The sequence below is a fragment of the Tetrao urogallus genome, assembly GCF_951394365.1.
Source record: "Tetrao urogallus genome assembly, chromosome: 1".
Lineage (NCBI taxonomy): Eukaryota > Metazoa > Chordata > Aves > Galliformes > Phasianidae > Tetrao > Tetrao urogallus.
In genome coordinates, this window is record NC_136813.1 from 50126871 (window position 1) to 50147814 (window position 20944).

Here is a 20944-nt window from a genome sequence, read left to right on the forward strand (position 1 = left end):
TATATCTCCTCCAATACTCCATTCTTTCCTAAAATACTCAACAGTACACTGGGATATAAATCTACCATTAAGTCTGCTATAAGCCCAGTTTTTAAGCTTAAAATCTAGAATTTCTTAACCCTCTAAGATTTTCTTTTCCTGGACAAAACCAACCTACTGTTATCCATCTTACCTACTGTTCATATCATAAAGATCACAACTTAAAAAGTTACTTACCTCAACCAATCTTTTTTACCTACTGTTCACATCATATCAACCGTACCTTAACTGCACATTTTGACAAAAAAAAAAAACCAAAACAATAATAATAAATCTAGAAATGACTTCTAACAGTCATCTCACCTAAATTTTTACTTAGAGGAGATCCAATTTTAATGCTAGATATAGCTGCTCTGGGCCTTGCACACATAGTTCCAAATACCTCCAAAGATGCCAACTGTACAACCTCCCCGGACAGTCTGTTCCACTGTTTACTCACACCCATGGCAAAAGCATTTCTCCCACTCTCTAACCAGAATTTCCATGTTTCAACTTCTGCCCATTGATTCCTTTTGTATTACTGCAGATCTCCACGAAGGGCCTGGTTCCATCTTCTGTACATCATGCTATCAGGCAGTCGAGATACAAGATCTGTCCTTACTCTTCTCCCCTTCAGGCTGAATACAAACCAGTTCACGAATCTGCTCCAGATCCCCAAGCACTGTGATGATCTTACCCTATACTTGCTTCAGTATGCCAATGTCTTTCTCATAATGTGAGTGCCAAATTGGCTTAATAGTACAGAAGCAGTCTTGCAAGTGCCATAGTGAAATAATCACTTTTCTCAACTTGCTTGCTACTACACTCAAGCAACCCAGTACATAACTGGCCTTCATGGGCCTAATGGCACAATGAAACTCAGTGCAAGAATATACAGCTCTGTTTCTCAAGAACTGCTTTCCACTCATCCAGTGCCACTCTTACCCTGTTGCTGAAGTTATTCCAGCCCACGTGCATGAATCCTTTAAGTGTCTTTAATGCTGAACTTTCAGATCTTTCTCCTGGCCCATCTCTCTGGCCTGCCAGCTTCTTGATTTACCCCAGTTCTGTACCACCCACAAGCCTGTGGCAGCTGTAATGCAAGACACTACCCAGAGCTTTGATAAACACATTAAACAGTTAGCCACAGTACATAACAAATGCCACTAGCAGTCAGACACAAATCAGACTGAGCTTTGTTCCATTTTCCATATCCTCACACTCTTACACAGAACAGCTCCATACAGCATTCGCTACTCAGGCTTACTGTTGTCAGTTATTCTCCGATTTTGTTCATATCCTTGACATCAGACTATCCTCAAGTTTTCATTAGCTCACATAACTTTTTTTTTTTGTTCTTCCAGTTTACATCCCACACCTACAAGCACAATTCTATGTACATTACCTGCTTCTACCAGATCCTTTCTGAAAAAAGGAAGGTAATGGGATAAGGGCAGTGAGAAAACAGAACAGAACATCATGTTCTACTCAACACAGAAACACTCCATGCAATCATAAGCAAGCAAATGTTGTTCACTATGCTGGTCTCTGTTCCCTTTCCAGCAATTTCCTAAGTCTATCACTTCTTTGGGCTTTGCTAAGCACTCAAACAATGCTCTCACAGACTTACCCACAGGGACACAAAACACTTTTTGACTAGTATTCAGTCATAGTTGCAGAGACATGTTGTTCCTTGAGTTCTATTTCCTTCCAATATATTATATTCCAGGCACGATAGGGATTCATTTCCATCACCACACTTACGTTGCTGGTATGATTTTCCTACTTTTCAGCTCCTGATTACTTACTTTAGCATTAAATGTATTTAAAGCTTCTTCTAGTGGTACGTCCTCATGCTCATGCCTAATGAATGCTACTGTTTTGAAATAAAGAGCAAATGAAACAAACTTAACTCGTTCAGAAGCTTTCTCACTTAGTTCATCTATTAAACTTCCAAATAGGCTTAATATTGACTAAGCTGTTGAAGCATTTTTCATTATTAGTTCTTGTACTTTCTACTAAACTGTTCCCTAAGATATTTTCTGGGATGGCTCACTTACCTTTACGATTAATTCAGTTGATTTTATCTCAAAAATTCTAGGAACTTAATATTCTATCATCACAGAAGGGATTTTATTGTGTTTTGCCATCAGTATTATTCTAAAACACTAACATAGCTTTTAATGTAGTTTCTGTCAGCAAGGAGTATTAAATATGTCTATATTTTCTTCCTTTTTTTCCTTTAGCCATCATTCTCATTTTAGCCATGTGTGGGATTCTCTCCTCTTCAAACATACTTCTTCCACAACACATTAATTCTGAATATCCTATAAACTCTTGCTGAATCATATCAGAGGGTAGGTGTATTTAATCTTAGCATTTTTGTTCCATGCTGTAAAAGCAGTTCAGTCCATCTCGTCTTCCTTGTTTTTAAAATAGCCCTGCAGTAGTAGAATATTTTCTCTGGGAAAACATAAGCTGAAATTTCTGAAAGATAAATACTTAACAAGCAATCATGGAGGAGAGAGGATTTACCTGACTGCAACTAGCCAACGTCTTAGTTTGATGCTCAAAAATTATAGAAACATTATTGAAACTGGCATGCTGTTCAACTTACCTCCTTGTTTATAAATTGTTAATTCTCGTACAGTTTCCAAGAACTGCCAAAACTTCTCATTACCATCTTCTGCAATAAATTCACTGTTTAAAAAATAAAAATGAATTGTCCATAGGTTGACTTTCTTCAAAGACATACCATAGTAAAAAACCTCAGTTGTTCTGAAGTAACAACAAAAACAAATACCCAGTAGAATAGAGCGCTTAATAATTGGCATGTTTTGGTTAAATTTTGAACAACATACTACCAAACTTTATGGCCAGGGTTGGAAAGTAAAGAGACTACTAATAAACACAATGTATTTTGTCTTTATTTTTTCCATACGCTCACCAATATACTGTTATATATGAAACCAGTTGAGAATACAAACTTTTATTAAATAGCAGCTATACATACAAATAAGAACACAGTGCTGGGTTACATTTTTAATTCAGTCACAGACTTTTATCCATTACAATGTTTACTTTGATAAAGAAGGGAGATCCCAACCTCTCAAACACTTTCAAAGATGGGTTGTTCATTATAATTGAAAAAGGCTGGGGTTACTTTATTCTAAATACAGTTTTTACACTTACTGGTAACATTTCTAAAGTCTTTTTTAAGGCAACATCAGGTGTCTTTTATTCCTTCCCCCTTACATCTGCTATCTTGAGTGCATTGTTTTCTAATGTTTACTTTGGAACTTTGCCACTTTGATGACAGGAGCTTGCAATTCTCCCTTTTGTGGGACTCCTTCATACAGCATTAAGCACGTTGAAATTAAATAAACAAAAGATTCTGTAAAATAAACCGGCTCAGGAGCCACAAACATCCAACACTGGAAAGCATCTAGGCTTCAATATTTTGAATTTATGATTGCAAATTAACAGTATGCTTTTAGAAGACATGGTTTACTACTGCAGCTCCTCATCTTCGTTAACGCGTTTCCTTAACTTGGGTGAGAGGAACATCATCAGAGAACCACAGAATCACTTGGGTTGGAAGGGACCTCAAAGCCCACTGATGTGGGCAGGGCTGCCACTCACCATCCAGCACGGCCCTGAGCACCAGCAGGGCACAACCTGCAGGGACGGGACGCCCTTTTGCTCAGTTACCCACCTCATCAACTCCACCAGCAAAGCGTCTGAGTAGGTTAACGACAGAATAATGAGAAATAGTACACTGAGGACAGGGGAAAGGGTGCTAACGGCACGTTACAACCGAAGAAGCTGAGCAGTTTTCCTAACTCGAGCAACAGAGAGAACAGAGAGAACAGAGACCCGCCCGCCTGCCCCCCGATCCCCGACCTGGGCAGCAAACGCCGCTCCCTTCCCCTGAGGAGGGCGGCGGGGGCTGCACGCACCTCGCCTCCAGCAGCAGTGGGGTCGCCGGCCATTTCGCCGCCAGCCGAGCCGTCACGGCCGGGGAAGAGGCCGGATCCCCGCGGCAGGGACACGGCCGCACCCACAGGAGGAACAGAAGGACGAACAGCAGCGAGTCGGCAGCCATAAGACAGCGCGAACCACACTCGGACAATCACCGCCCACACGACCCCCGTTGCCCGGAGCTCGGCGTGCGCGCCTCGCCCCGCCCACGTAGCCAATGCCGTACTCCTATTGGCTGTCCTGTGCGCTCTCTATCGGACTATTGGCCACGCTAGGGGCCAATCACGGACAGACGGCATATAAATACAGTGGAGTTGTACGCGCTTATGCCTTGACACGCGGCCCCGGAGTTTCAGTGCATGCGTGGAGTAGCGGCTGGTAGTGGGGAGGTGTCGCTGCGCGCGCAATGGGGTGTGGGTAGCGGTTGGGTCCTGAGGCGGAGTTCATCTCCAGCTGAATCGTTGGTTTTATTGAGGGAAAGATACAAGGAAAAAGTTTGCTGCTGTAAGGGTCGCACAGCTTTGGAGCAGATTGCCCAGAGAGGCGGTGCAAGCTCTGTTTCTGGGCGTCCTGCTGTGGGTGTCCCTGTTCGTTGCAGAGCAGTTAGACTAGACAGCTTCTAAGGGTCTCTTCCAGCTCCAACCATTCTGTGATACTGCTGTGTGCTCCATGGGTCTTTCTACCTTACCTTCATCTGTCAGCTACTGTTCTCTATGAAGCAGCTGTGGTACATTTTATTTTACATTGATATTTGACAGGCTGCTTTGCTGTGATTTCTTAATAGTTGTACTTTCTCTTCGCAGTTTATTATTTACCACACAGAAGAACCTAAGCTTTGTTGCCATTAGTTACGGAAATACTACTTTGGATACTGTGGTGAGATAAAGTGGAGCTCTAAATCAATTGTAAGATAATTAGCCTTGGCTGAATTACAGAAAATCATTAATTGAGTTTTCTGTCTTGCAGAAAGATCCTTTCTGCTGAAATGCAGAGGTCTCCATTGGACACAATCTCTTTCCCAACACGTTTATCTCTCCAATTTAGGGTTATTTTTTATCAGTTGCCTAAAATTGAGGGTCATAGATAAGTTAATTTACTCTGTTGTGCCAACTTCCTGCTCAGAGCAGGTCTCTGAGGTCTTTGTCCATCTCAAGGATGGCCTACACCTCTTTGAGCATTTTGACCTGGTGCTTGATTCTGCTCTTCAGAAGTAACTATGGTTTTGTCACAGAGCAGCACCTTCCTTATAAAGAAAATATATGTGTATATCTGTCTATGTTCAATATTTATATTCATCTTCCCTTTCCTTTGGTACCTTGACTACATTCTAGCCACAGAGTGCCAAGGTACGCCTTTCAGAAATCAATTCTTTCATATTTATGTGAAGGCAGATTTTAATCTTCGAAGCAGTGTGTAAACCTAGGAGATGGACAGGAGACTTAATCTTCATTTCTCCTGCAGAGTTTTATGCAATTAAGTATTCCAAATAAGAGACTTAGACGTTGCTGTATGCACATTCCATATGTATGAAGAAAACCCTCAGTTCTCCTGAACCATTTTTCAGCGGAACAGAAAAACCATTACAATGGAACTTTAAAATTATTCATTTCACAGCTGTGTAAATAAGAATTGATTATCATAGCTGTTTCAGTGTGAATAGAGGAAGTGATTAATGAGGGTTTCTCAGTAAGATGCAAATGTTTTGTAGTGTAAGTCATAGTAAGCTATGTCTACTTAATTGAAACAGTAGTACTAAGTGAGAATAAGTTGAACTTCGTCAGTGTAATCAGTTAGCTGAAAATACAACTTTTTTTTTTTTATAGATTGAAAATTTTTGAGCTGAAAGGCTTCCTTTCTCACGTGGAGGAAAGACAAATGACAAACACTAGTCATGATACTGCTGTTACCTAGTCATTGATTTACAACTTCTGAGCAGTGACTGTTGGCCTCCTTTTACTTTGCTGTGAGTTTGAATGCTGATCTCTTCAGAACCTATCAATGTTGCTCTGCATTATGAACAGAGCAGGCCTTCTGAGGTATTTCCCTGCAGAGATTAAGTATGAATTTTAAATACTGAGTAGCTTTTCATCCATTCCCTTGGAAATGAAGACCAATCTGAATTATAAGATTAGCATATGTCTATGTAGCAATATTATGCAATAAGCATATGTCCATATAGTGATATTATGCAATAAACAATGCAGAATTTATTTTATAATTTAACTCTTTATGATTTGCAGAGAAGAGCAAATTCAAAAGCTGTTGTAAAAGTAACAAGCCTGATTTCAGCAGCTTAGAAGCTGTTCAGTGGCAACTCTGGTGATCATAATCTATGCTGTTTTGCTGTAAGCCTACATATGCTACTGTAGTAAATGTTCTTCTCTTTCAAACTTATTAGAAAAAAAAAAACAAACAACATTTTGCTTTCTGAAATGAACATAGAAGTTACAACTGCTTATGATCCAACTTAGAACCATAAAGAAAATACTTCCTGGGTCAGGTGAGACAACTATGAATCTCTAGGTTTATTTGTAGTACTTAGTGGACTACCAATTTGGGGGAAATGCAGCTACAGCTTTCTGTGGATACACCAGCTTAAGTCTGTAAGCAATGATGCAGTTCTGTTTTGCCAACTGGAAAATGTGTTTGCAGTGATTTCTGAACTATGCTGACTCACCTGGGCAACTGACTGTGCCAATGAATAAAACCAGAGCTTATCTTTAGCACAGCACAGCTTTCCTGAATCTGACAATGCCAGATCTTTGCTTACTCAACCAAGCTCATCGTGTAACGTGAATTGGGAGTTAAGATCTTACTACCTGGGGTGCTCTCACAACTATTCCCTTATTTACAAAATCTTGAGACATTCTTCTCTGTTGAGAACAAGCATTTCTCCCATTTTCCCTAATTGTGAGTTTGTATGTGTGCTTAGTGAAAGGAACGTGTGTAGAATGTCATGGGGTTTTAGTGGAGACCTTCATAAATGGTTGTAGATATGTCTGTAATCTCTAGAATGTCATTTTACTTCTGTTCTTATTACTCAGAAGCAAATATGTTTTGTGACACTTAAATAATGTTTGTCCAATCTTTGCCAATAAATTTGACAGGGCTACAGATCTGTGTACTTCAACTAATTTTTAAATAAAGTTATCAGTGAGCAACCTACAGGCAATCTTATTGCAACAGTATTCTAACTTGCACAGTAAGCTGATGTGGGACAAATCTGCATGGGACCTTAATATTTACTCTAGACAGTACATTCACAAAATGTCTAAAAGCTTTAGCAAAATAGCAGACATAGCAGGTGAATCTTAGACTGGCATGCATGTAGTTTCAAAGTTTCCAAATATGGGGCAGGGATGGTGTTTAAAGAGGTAGAGTGAAACCAAGCAGGAGTGAGCTTACTCACTTTGGTCATGTTATGCAATTCAAGGAGAAATTCTTTTGGCATCTTTTGCCTTAGAATGACCTGACTCCAGATAACTATAAATCAAGAACTGAAAAGAAGTTGTTTTAGTTTCAGTTTTGTTTGTTTGTTTGGGGTTTTGTTTTGAAATCCAGGTCAAAGATGGCATGAAAATGTCAGTGTTTGACTTAAAATCATAAAATCATTTGAGTTGGAAGGGACCCCTGAAGGTTGTCTAGTTCAACTCCCTTGCAGTGAACCGGGACATCTACAGCTAGGTCAGATTGCACAGAGCCCTGTCCAGCCTAACCTCCAGTAGCTCCAAGGATGAAGCATCCACCACACCCTTGGGCAACTTGTTCCAGTCTCTCACCACCCTTACTGAAAAAAGCTTGTTTAAATCCAATCTCTCCTCCTTTAGTTTGAAATCATTTCTCCTTGTCCCTTAACCTGCTGACCATGCTTCTTTGGATGCAGCCCAGGATATGGATACTTATTATGTGGGTTTTAAATTTATTTAAATAAATTTTCTTCCTACTGAAAAATACTCTGCAAATGTAATGCTTTCTCTCATGTTCACCATTTCCAACCCAGCAATTCTTAAATGGTGTTATGTGGTCTGAAAAAAAGATAAGCGAGTGATGCACCAGTAATACAAAAATTATCTCAAAATGTACTGATTCAGTTAGTGATTTAAATAACAGCCACACACTTATGTCCCAAATGTAGTTTGCCACAGGCATATGTGTGGGAGATTGAGTTCAGCAGGTAAAGGATGTTTATGTAAAAAGTGCTAAGATGAGGTTTTGTTTTACATCATTATATGATATGCACAAGAAAAATGACTCAGGATAATTCTGAACACATAGGAAAAACAGCAGCAGCAAAAAAGTCTTTAGTGTGATGCTGCTGGTGAGTTTACTGAAACAAATACAGTATTTCCTGAAAAGAAGGAATTATATTTGCATTACCTGTGAATCAAAAGGTGCTGCTATGTGTGAGGTGGAACAAATGAAAATCATATGCTTTTCCAATGAAGTATGGCAGTGGTGTTTCCTTTTGAGTCAGCTCAGTAACCTGAGCACCAAATCCTTGCTTGAAGGAAGTACATTAAAAAACATAAGCTAAGTTGGAAAAATGGAGTTGTGTTTTAAAAAATGATATATATGTATATATATGCACAATATGCTTAGGTAATACAGGCTTCATGTGGTACGTGGAATGCTTGAGCAACTGGAACGTGCTCCCCATGGCAGTGCTTGTGGCACTGAGCTGCTGGAATTCACAGAGCACTTGGACAGCATGGTCAGACATAGCATTCAGTTTTGAATGGCCGTCTGTCGGCCAGGGTTGGGTTCAGTGACCCTTCTGGATCCCTTCAGCCTGGGGTATTCTATGTTTACCTAGGGAGTCCTCAACCAAATTGCTTTTGCCATGCTACCAGAGAGGTAACCTCTGCAGTAACTCCTTGTTCTCAGATGTCTGGAGTGGCATAGTGACACTGGCTTTCAGTCAGCTCTGGAACTCCTGAATAGGCAACACACTGTTCAGCCTGAGGTACCTTGGAAGTTGATCCTGCTTTATGCACAAGTAGAACAAGATGACCTCCAGTGTGCTGTTCCAGCCTATGTTAGTCTGTGACTAACGTAAATATAATTTAATTAAAGCTTTGTGTAACTAAAACAAAACAGAACAAGTCATGCCGCTTTATTGTGTGAAATACAGTGAATTTGTTACCAGTGGAACAAATTCCAATGCTGCTCTTCAGATTTTGCAATGTTCTTCTCCTCTGTCTATTATTTTGGTAACAGTAGTGAACTAGTATGTGGGCTTCTGGTCTGTCAGGGCTCATTTCAGCTCACTTCCCTAATCTGAAGAAGAATGCTTCTGGATAAGTCATCTAAATCCATTCCTTTCAATAACTTGTACTGAATGTATTTAGAGGGAACACAGAAGGATTACTTTTCAATAATGTAAATTAATATTTTATGTCCTTTTCAATTTATCTGAGTATATAAAATTTTCAATTTTTATGATTTATACACAGAGCTAATTACAATCCATTGTCAAGACAGCTTGAAAAATCAATGTAAAAACTAACAGTTACACATAAATGAAAGAGAAGCAAAAAGTGCGGCCACAAGCTATTACACATATAATGAACATGGATTTATTGCTTAAGTCTCTTAGTACCTTCTATTATTAAACCATTAAGAAGGTCCTTTAAGTTTAATCCAAACTGAAAAAGACACATTCGTGTGCATGTATGTATGACATTCCAGTCAAATATGTATTAAATGAACACTTTGAGAGTTAAAACTCCCAAAGAAAAAAAATTGATTCCCACATCTCAGACAGTAGTATTATGTATCCATCAATAAATTATAAAATACATACTTTAAGTTCATGAAATATGGCAAAGTTGTTTTTTGGAACATGAATGTATATATTCAGTCACAGAATCCCTAAAGTTGGAAAAGACCTCCAAGATCATGCAGTCCAACCGTCCACCTACCAACCAATATTTCCCCACTAAGCCATGTCCCTCAGTACAATATCTAAGCATTGCTTGCACACCTGCAGAGTTGGTGACTCCGCCACCTCCCCATTCCAATGTCTGACCACTCTAAAATCCAAACAAGTCCAATCCAAGCACAGTCCTGGTGAAATAACTGGCCAGAAAACCCAACTGCAAAGCTGTGGTTTATGGCTATGCATGAAGAGATTGAAATATGCAGATTTCTGGAGCTTTGCACCTGCATATTGAAGTGATTACATGTAATTAGCAATGTGATTATCAAATATGTTTTCACATACCACGTGTAATTAGACTTACAGAAACACACTACATTTAGAATGTTTTAATGTAGATAAACTTTGAGGGCAAAAATGAAGAGTTATTAACGAAATGTAAATGACTTAACCTCTAATGTGCTAGCCTCTGCATCTCTTGTATCTTTCTCTTGGCAGAAGGATTCCCAGACATGCAAGCTTACTGCAGACATGAACCACTGGTATGGGTTCTGCAGGCTTTTTCACATCTTATCTGTACTCAAGGTGAATGAAAAAGAAGGCAACAAGATCAGCGTTGGATGCATGCTGTCTTCATGTAGAACTCTTTTCAATATCATTCACTAAAATAAAATCATGCCTACGGTTAGGTACTTGGCTAATTTCTAATATTAAAAACATATCTTTGGTAAACATATATGTAATAGCTAATTGAAAACTAACAAAAAATTATATTTATCCCTTAGTTTGTGATAAAGCTGGGTTCCATAGTGGAATTACTTGTCTTTCTTTCTGTTTTCCACTTTACTTGGTCATAACTTCCTAGAGTAACTGAAGTTAAGTCAAACGTGCTGCCTGTACTGGTCATTTACATTTGCTAATTGGCTGTTAATACCATAATACTGATAACTATTTCTGACAGCTATTGTAAACAATTTATTATAATAGGCTGATATATGTAGACATCCTGAAAGAATTGGTGTTAAATAATAGATGTACTGTAGGTCTACTAAAGGAATAAAAAAGAGATACTAGTACTGGCAGTCCCAACAAACCTTTCCAAAGAAGTCTTTCTAAAATTTCTTCCAAAGAAAGTGTAAGCTCCCATCTTCCCTAGGTTTTTACTATAAAACTGTGGTTCTCAGAAACTTTCTTAAAAGAATGCAATTCTAAAATCTCTGGATAACTTTAATATTGCTATTCCTTATCAACTGGAGGAAGAGATGATAATTATTTTAAATAGTCTCTATTTAAATAAAATGGCATATACATTTTTATGTTATGAACATCAATTCAAAATGTTTCAGTGTCTGCTAGCCCTCAGTTATGCTTGCACATAGTCATGGGCTGTTACTACTGGTAATTGTTCAATAGATCAAATTCTGATACTTTGCTCACCATTAGGAATCTGTCGCCTTCAGTATGACTGTACTGCTGTATGCTACTTCTGTCCTCTCCTACCAACAGAATTCATATTCTGTTTATTCCTTTTGCCAGAAAATGATGTACAGTGTTAGTAGTTTGTACGTACATGCACCTCTTTATTGAAACATTTCAGGTGCCCAGAGACTCTTGGTTTGCACTAGCTGCTTTGATTAACCCGTATTTTGATCTCCTGTTCTGACTGTCTGAGAATTATTCCCTTGACTTTTTTGCCATTTTAAATCTGAAATAACACTTGAACAGTCTTCATGTCAACTCTGCCTCTGAATTTACAGTTTTCATCTCTAACCTGTCTGTGGTGAACAATTTTTCTTCCCGCTAGTATTTTTCCCTAATCTTTGGTCTGTCTCAGAAAGACTCCAAGGCCAACAGATCCTTCCTTATACTAAGAGCTAGAGAAAAAATTCATATATTTACATTTCTTGCCACAATTTGCTATTGTAGATTAAAGTTCCCAGTTCTTCTGATTACTACGCTTCCCAGCATACTTAATCCAAGACCATAAAAAGCAGTAAATTAATGCTGGAAGCAGATGCCTCAGATCACGGCTTCATACTAAGTGTGAGTATCTAACTTGCCACTTAGAGTACAAATAACTTTCATAGAATCACAGAATCACAGAACGGCCTGGGTTGAAAAGCACCATAATGATCATCCAGTTTCAACCCCCTTCCTATGTGCAGGGTCACCAACCACCAGACCAGGCTGCCCAGAGCCACATTCAGCCTGGTCTTGAATGCCTCCAGGAATGGGGCATCATCAGCCTCCTTGGGCAACCTGTTCCAGTACATATTTCCATTCATAGGTTTTATGAAAACACATGTGGAATGACATTAAATCTTTGTGTATGGAAGAATCGCTGATCACAAACCTGTAAGTTATTAAAATGAACCAAGAAGAAAAATGAAACTGTGGGGAAAATGCTTATTTTATGAAGACTGTACAACCCTTTTATGAACATGTTTTTCCCATAGAACATTGAGAAGTGTCTCAAGAAGAAAAAAAAAAGAATTCTAAGAGATAAGTGTAAGCATTGTTTACTTATTGGAAACTATTCTAAATACATCTTCATGATGACCAGCACTTTTGAAATAATGCCTTCACCAAGTGTGTAGGGCTTGCAGAATTTTATGGTTGAATGAGAAAATCAAAAGGAAATACTGAAGAGAAAACAATGAAGCAGTGTTCTATCAAAGTGGTGCTACTAACTCAGGTGCTTATAGAACTAGAGGTGAATAAGAAAGAGTTTAAAAAAAGTCCCAAGCCAAATTTGGAGTCTCTCAGAAAGGACCAAATTGGACTAAAAACAACAGCGCATGAACAATACTTGGTTTGTGAATTCAAACTTCAAAGTATCCAAGTCAGCTTGTTGAAATGAATCCAAGTAAGGTCCAGTAAGAAGTTGCAACCCAGAAAGTGATAACAGTTCAGAACTCGCTATGATTTTCAGTAAACTGTTGGAGGTCAGTCATAAAAGAAAGGTTCAGACTTGCAGACAGCTGTGAAAGCCAGATAGAGGTGCTGAACATTGATCCTGATTTACACTTCTCTCCATTTTCCATCTATATCCCACAAAGATCAGATGAAAGAGATGAAAGAGTCTAAGATCAAGTATCGGAAATGGAGACTTCCTGGAAGACTTTTTGTTGTTGCTACTGGAGCTTTTTTGTTGTTTTTAGTTGATTGGTTGGTCTTTAAAATTACATCTCATGGCTAAAAGATGGACAAAAAAGGTTATGTCACGTGGATCAATTCTAATATTACTTCAGATTTATTTCCCAAGAGACACTACAATTTTAAACTTTATAGAAAGCTGAGATGGGGATTTGGATCAAGTTAGACCTCAATTATCCATATACATACTAAAGTCAATCCTGAAGGAAAAGACAAAGCATGCCCTAAAAAACTTTTCAGACTTCAGTAGTTTGACTTCTAGACACAATCAGAAGTGCTCAAGATAAAGTGATGGTGGGTAAGTTCTATTTGATAGGGATGAGCAAATTAAGATTACCTGAAAGAAAGCATAATTTTTTTTGTGCAGTGACAGGAGGAAGAAAATATTGCTACAATGCGCGTCACCAGGTGGCAGTGTTACACAGTCTTGCAGCTCCTATGCTCTGTAAGAAAATTTGGGATCTTGGAAGGAATACTGATAGGAATATTTGTTAGTTTTTGTTAGGCAGAAGGAAGTTCCAGTCTCTCTCCGCCCTGATTTTCCTGCATCAGAATCAGTTCTTCGGATGACATTGCAGTCTGGGGACTTGAACATTGGCATGGGCACCACAGTCTTTAAACAAGGGAATGAATTGGATCCTCTTAGGTTGCTCTATAATGGGAAAAACAAAAGACAAAATGCAAATTTAGTAGAGATGTCCTTGACATGGTCGACACTGACTGAGTCTGTAGCACTTCTACTTGTACCAGAATCTGGAAAAGTGTAAGTGGATGTGTGCAGATTATCAAATAAATGCATTAAACTTTTTCTACGATAAGGCTAGTGAAGCTTTGGAACAAGCTGCTCAGAGATGTGGTGGAAGCCCCATCCCTGGAGACATCCAAGGTCAGGCTGGTCCGGCTCTGAGCAATCTGATGTAGCTGTAGGTGTCCCTGTTCATGGCAGCGGATTCGGAATAGATGACCTTTAAAGGTCCCTTCCAACTCAAACGATTCTGTGATTCTAAGATTCCCTGATACGCCTTTGTTCTCTAACAAGTCAACAAAAGCAGCCCTGTACTCCAGGGTTTGCATCATAAGTACTGCAGGATTCAAAGGGCTGGAGACTGCCAGGAATGTGTGACAGCAGGTCTAGATTTTTCTCTGCCTGCAACAGAAGTGGAAGAGCCAATTGCTGTGTCTGTCCTGGTAAATGCTGTCTTTGTGTGGCAGATTTCAGTCGTAGAAGGAGCATACCCAAATGACCCTACATTTAGTTTTTTTGGGATTACAAAAAAAAAAAAAAAAAAAAACAAACAACACCACCCTGCATTTCATACTGTTTGCCTTCTCCCTTTGCTGAAGGACCAGTGTTTGCTCCTTGTCATTTGATCTTGCACTTACTCAAGTAACTTCCCATTCACTGACTCACCTAGCATGTTATGAAGATGTGCACATCTTCTTGAACAGCACCATCAGCCAGAGGCTAGTATTTGGCTAATTTGCAGACAGGGATTACACCTCACATCATTCTTGCTACAATTTTGATTGCAGCTGGACACTAGCAAGGTTCACCATTCCTTGTCCCTGGTGGCCATCATATTCTCTAAGCAGTGAACTCCAGTAAGCCTTTTACATTGGCTACAAAGAGATTTTCTTTGCCAGCAAACACACTGGAATTCAACTTGAATTTTGTAATGCTTGCCTATGTCACAGTGCAAATGGCAAGAGAGAAAACAGTTTTTCCTCCTCAAATTATGAAATATAAATGATCTAGTGGTGTAGTCTATGTTAAATTAAACATTCTCAGAATCTTTCTTGGATACTGAAGCCATGTGCCATACCATGACCTGACCTGCATTGATGATCACAGTGACTGAGTGCTGGTTGGAAATGTCTTCTGGAATGGTTTGACTCCCAAACTATGTTCATGGGTTGTTTGGCAGAGTGCTGGACACAAGCCAAAACATGTTAGACCACTTTATTATTGTTTACTTTGCTAGATGAACATAAGCGATGCCCAGGAATTATCACTGTTTCATTTGCTGGTACAGATGCCCTCTGAATCTTTTGCAAGAGCAAAAGATGACCAAGTCTGTTTGGTAGAAAAGAAGTCCATCTATGTGCAGCAAAGCCTTGGCATCAATCTAAAAGATCTAACTCAGAGTTTTCAGAAATATTCCTTTTTGGGCAAGAAACTATCTTCACAACAATTGTTACTAAAAATAAAAAAACAAAAATCCTATGAACAGTTCAACCGAGTTGAACAAAGAAATGAATAAAATGCTGACTGTCCCAGTTTTCCTAGCTCAGTATCTTGCTTGTGGAACTATCAGCAAGCAGCAATGTGTAAAGTATGACTTGTAGATGTGATTTCTTATGTACTAGAACATATGAAACGTTTAAGACTATGAAATAGTAAGGTAGTGTAGATATTGTAAACTGCTACTACGTCACTTACAGGACAGTGTATGAAAACAGCCTTGGTGACTGAAGAACATATTTTAACTCACATTTATGCATCATCATCTCTGCTAGACTGAAAACATTGCTTCTGTGATGTCAATGTTCTGACTAAAGGTAATGAAAGGGGGGTGTAAGTTTAAGAAAGCTACAGAAAAGAATGGCAAGCACAAGAATTAAAAATTAACACATCATAATGAATTACAGGATGGTGGGACTGGTGGGAGGCATAGATATAGGTATAAGGCATAGATTACTTTAAAAGGAAGAACAAAGGAAGAATAAAGCATTCAATTTGCCATTGAAATAGAAGGTTCAATAAATGCATGTAATAAAATTTAATCTGAAAAAAAAATAGGGGAGGTTTATGCTATAAACCTTGCTACAAATTAATCCCAAGGAGATGACTGAAGTTGGTACGAGTCTATTAATTTAGCTATTATGGTTTTACAGTTTGCATCCCTGTGAAAAGGGAGACACCAGGGAATTGCTACACAGAGAAAAAAATGTTTTATGGGAAATCTCAACTGTCTGCAAATGCTGAAACAGCTCAGGTCAAGTGGTGATAAATAATTTAAAGAAACCAATGTGGAAGTGTCACTTCAATTTTCCATTAACAGATCTAATAGATTTTAAACTTTTCTGACAGGTAATTGCTGGATGAAATCATACTTTTGTACCTTTGTTTCATAATATCATTTGCTTACTCATGCATTTTATACAAAGCTTGGTGTTGGCACAGACACTGTTTCATATGCCCATCGATTCTGAATAGCCCATGTTATACTGACTTCTAAAATAAATGGTGAGTGTGCCAGTTTTGACTTTTAGCAAGTCAGAAAACCTGTTGTGTGTTACCTGTGAAGCGCCAAGCAGAAGGGACATTCTGTGTCGGAATTTAATACGGCATTGTTCTCATATTTTCACATCAACAGATTCTCTGGCAAAAATGACAAACAGAGTTTTACACGCTGTTTTTAACAGGGGGATGTACTCCATCTGAAATTACAATGAGGAATAGATCTTGCTGTATTTATTTATCTCATCGATTATTTTCTTTGGACAGTTGGTGAACTCTGAGCTCTACTCTGGCAGTATTGGGTCTTGGAGAAGTGTTATGTAAAAAATAAGTGAAACCTCGATCTTGTAATTGTTTTATTTTGAAATCCATGGAAACTCCATTCATTTTGTAAGAGTACCTCAAAACTAGCCTGCAACTAACTAGGGATTTTCCTTAAGCACTCATTGGAGGCTTAAAGATTAGTTATATTTTAAAGGGAAAAATGTTGGGACTTAACAGTATTTGCAGTTCTTATGTTTTCAATCCAGTCATATTCACATTAAATCAGTGGAAACACAACTAGGTTCTAAATGACTCTTATCCTTGCTCTATTGAGGCTGACGAGCTATGGACATTGACTTCTACAGAACCTAAATTTTATTGAAGTTTAATCCCACAGGGCCTTGCACCGTAACACACCTCTCTAAAGGAGAACATAAGATGGTATCAAATAGAAACACTGCGTTCTCTTTATAGGGATAATGCCACATGGGTACCTTCTGGAGACCTTGGCTTCTCCTCCAACTGGGATTGCCTTCAGCAGAGCTGACAGTACTCCTTACGGTGTGACTGAGTGGGGGCTGGATGTACTCTGAGTTGCACAGCTGTGTAAAATGCGGTCTGCAAAACATCATTAGGAATATTAAAATTCATAAGTGAAAGGCTGTCTGTGAGAGATGCATAAGCACCTTCATTCATGTGTGCTTTTTGCCAGTTTCAGAAATGTGACAGGTTTTTAAAAGTCAAATTTTTCATCTGAGCCTGATTATAAATACTCCGACTTCTCCTGTACATCCTTTCTGCCCAATAAAATATATATAGAGATACTGATTTTTGCCAATCTTCACAAATTGGGATCTCTCTTATCCAAGTCTGAATAAATGTTAAATGTAACTGTAATTCACAGTTTCTCTGTTAGCAAATTTACCTTTGATCTCCTTTTCAGGGAAATGAAGGTACTGTGTGAACAATCTGGTACTTAATGAGAAAATCTTAAATTGCAATAGCATTTCTGTACCTCACTAAAAGCACTGTGATAGATAATTCAGTCTAAATACTTCAGCAGTGCTTTTATTCCAAATACGGATTTACCAATACAAGCAATACCAGAGCTGTTTGTTACAGAAACAAAGCTATATTTGATGTTGTTTCTCTATTTTGATGTTTATTTGTTAGGTAATGAATAGACTAAAAGTGAGAACAAAGTGCTTCCTTACCTTACATTTATAAATACACAATTGTCTATGGGAGAGGCTCCCTATCAGCCAGGAAAGGAGAAAGCAATGTGCTTATGTCTCCATTTAGGAGGCTGAAGCTGTGCGAGGTAAACATTCACCGGATAGCCCATGACATTTTAGTTAGACAGAAGTGCATCTCTCTTGATGTCTTGGCAAGACCAAGGTCTGGTTGCTCTCACCCTGCTCTCAGCCTAAATCCTAACAGTGCAGTGGGATCCTGGCAGTGCGTGTGCAGCTTGTTCATGTGGTTGCAGTCAGGTGATGGATGCCATTGCTCCTGCAGTAACAACAACTGAAACCTCCCTTCAGCTTGACCATTTTCTGGAGCTTTATACGAAGACTGCTACAAAAGCCAAGCCTTCTGTTTTATCCTGCTGGCCCTCGGTGTCAGAGGCCAATGTTGCAGAAGAGTTGAACCTTCCCATCAGTGCTCTGTCCCGTGTTGTTGCTGTGCGACAGATGGCAGCAGAGGGGCAGCGTGACAGAATGGCGTCTGACATGGAAACATGCATGAAGCAAAGGAGTGTCACTGAATTCCTGTGACACTGGAATTGTCACAGGACAATTCATCAACACTGACATTCATCAACACTTGCAGAAGTACTGTCCAAACACTCTGGCTCTCCACGTTGAAATACAGAAATTGAAATTGAAATACAGAGGCCGGATGGTTTTTATAGTTTGAAGTGAAACAGTCCCTTGGGAGGTGCCGTGCTGCTTTTAACAGACCTCCCAAAGGTGCCAAGCAGGAAAGTCGTTCTGTGGCACTGCCAGATACCTAATTAATCCCTCGTTAAATAAAGACATTCCGTGATTAAATACCTTCAGAGCAATCAGTTCCGACCTGAAGTGCTTTGCATGTAAATGCATGCTCATCCCGGAGCTGCCCGAGGCTCGTGAGGGATATGAGGCGTTTGTGACAGACTTTGCAAACATGCGGGGAGCTCAGGGCAGACAACTAATTACCAACAGCGTTCAATCACCACGCTGCAGGTGCGGGGTGCCGCGGCAGCCCCCGCTAGGCGGGCCGGGACGGCGGAGAGCTTCACACCCCGCTTACCTGGAGGAGCCTCTCATTGGCTGCCTTTCGCCCCGCCCTCACTGTTTCATTGGCCTGTCCCGCCGCCCCCTCACGCTCTATTGGTCCGCACTTGATACCTGGAGGGGAGAGAGGAGCGGCTCCCACCTCCCCCTCATTTCCTCACCGCGCGCTCTCATTGGTGAATCACGCGGCGTGCTAGGCCCGCCTATTGGCTACTCCGCCGGCCGCTCACTTCGATTGGTCGGCGGTCGGGCGGCACCCCGCCCCCCCGGGAGGCTGAGCGGTGCGTTCGGGCCGGAGAGTTGTCGGAGGAGCGGAGTTGGGGGTTGCCGCCGCTCGGCAGCGCGGAGGCGGCTCGCGGTGCCTCGGCTTCTGCCGGCCGGGGCGCGGGGATGGCCGCGTCTGGAGGGCCACGCTGAGCCGAGCGATCCCGCGGGGGCCATGCCACTGGCCGCCGCGGGAGGGGAGCCGGGCGGGACGGCCGCCCCGCCAGCGCCCGGCAGCGCCTGAGCCCGCGCCGTGCCCCGCGCGTCGCCATGGACGAGCGCTTCAACAGGTGGCTGCTGCCGCCGCTGCTGGCGCTGCTCTTCCTGCTCATCGTGTACCAGTACGTGTCGCCCGCCTGCCCCGGCGCCGCCTGCCCCCGCCGCCCGCCCGTCTCGGCCCCCGCCGCCCGCCGCGAGGAGCAGCCGGCGGAGCGGGACGAAGAGGAGGCGGCGGCCGCCGTGCCGCGGCTGGAGCCCAAGTTCCCGTTCGCGCGGGGGGAGCTGTGCCGGAGGGTGCGCTTCGACATGCGGGGCCGCGACGTGATCGTCTTCCTGCACATCCAGAAGACGGGCGGCACCACCTTCGGGCGGCACCTGGTGCGCAACATCCGTCTGGAGCAACCCTGCTACTGCCGCGCCGGGCAGAAGAAGTGCGCCTGCCACCGCCCGGGCGGCGATAAGGACACCTGGCTCTTCTCCCGCTTCTCCACCGGCTGGAGCTGCGGGCTGCACGCCGACTGGACCGAGCTAACCAGCTGCGTGCCCGCCGCCATGGAGCGCCGCGGCTGCGCCGGCAACCGCACGCTCAGGTCAGTGCCGCGCGGCGGGAGCGGCCCGGGGGAGAGAACGGCCGAAAAGCCCCCGAATAACTCGGCGAGGCTCGCGTTCCTGCGGAGCTGCTAGCTCTGGGTGCCCTCCTTCCCTTTTGCTGCATACCAGGCTTTCGTTTCTCTTCAAACTTCTGATAATCCCCCGCGTGTGCGGCCGCAGCGAAGGGAGCGAAGCGGTGCCCGGCTTTAAGGCAGGCTTCGTGCGGGGAGCCGCGCTGCTGCTCCATGGATGTGCGGCCTCTCTGCGTGTTCTGTCCCGCGCTTCTGTCGGGTCTGGCAACGAGTCTTTGAGTTGCAAATGGAGAAATGGTCGAAGGGCAACTCCACTGGGTACAAAAGTGCAGTGGGTTGCGAGCTTTGCTCTGGTTTATTTATCTTTAAGCTTTCGCAGGTTAATGCGAGAGATCCTGTCTTTACTTGTGTGATAGCTCCTGGACGTGTGTGGTAATGAGACAGAATAGAGATGAACAGAGATGCTCTCCTGAACTTTTACACTGTTAGCAATGTAACTTCAATATATGTAAAATACTTAAGAAAAATCCTAATTCCACTTGTGTAGTTTTTCAGATAATGATTCATTTTACCACCCGTCTTAATTTTGAGTCTGAAGACTTGATATTTTCAGAGGCACTGCTGACATATCATTTTGTGTGCGGTGTTGCAGAAACACATGCGGCCCAATGGCATACAGGGGCTTGCTTTCACTGGCCCCGTGCGTCACGAAGGTATCTTCAACTGCTCAGCCACTGCCGGTTTATTTGATGTGACTGACAGCTGGCCCTCCTGTATTACAAAGCCAGACACATCTGGCATTATTCCAGTTAGCATAACATAATTATGATTGCTGAGGACTTGGACTGGACTTGCAGGGTACAATTAGGGCAACTCATACCATTTATATATTTAAAAAATTCAGCTTAGGATAAAACTTTAAAACGTGCTAGCAGGAGAAGAACACAGTGAATGTCTTGGAGTACAAATAATTTAGTGGTAACCCTACAGCTTCAAGGAATATTGAGTAGTTGCAGTGTAA

At 41.4% G+C, this 20944-nt stretch overlaps 2 protein-coding genes across 2 annotated transcripts in view; one reads left to right on the forward strand and one right to left on the reverse strand.

Annotated features, from left to right (window-relative positions):
- Positions 1-4090, reverse strand: part of UGGT2 (UDP-glucose glycoprotein glucosyltransferase 2) — a gene marked incomplete at its 3' end in the record, with an annotated part of 73484 nt that extends 69394 nt beyond the window's left edge. The window contains exons 1-2 of the mRNA XM_079539752.1: positions 3978-4090; positions 2636-2718 (exon numbers count right to left, since the gene is read on the reverse strand). The remainder of the gene's footprint in view (positions 1-2635; positions 2719-3977) is intronic.
- Positions 4091-19351: 15261 nt separating this feature from the next.
- HS6ST3 (heparan sulfate 6-O-sulfotransferase 3) overlaps positions 19352-20944 on the forward strand; it is a gene marked incomplete at both ends in the record, with an annotated part of 274884 nt that continues 273291 nt past the window's right edge. Inside the window, one exon of the mRNA XM_079549612.1 lies at positions 19352-19890. Coding sequence (XP_079405738.1) covers positions 19352-19890 — 539 coding nt within the window. The remainder of the gene's footprint in view (positions 19891-20944) is intronic.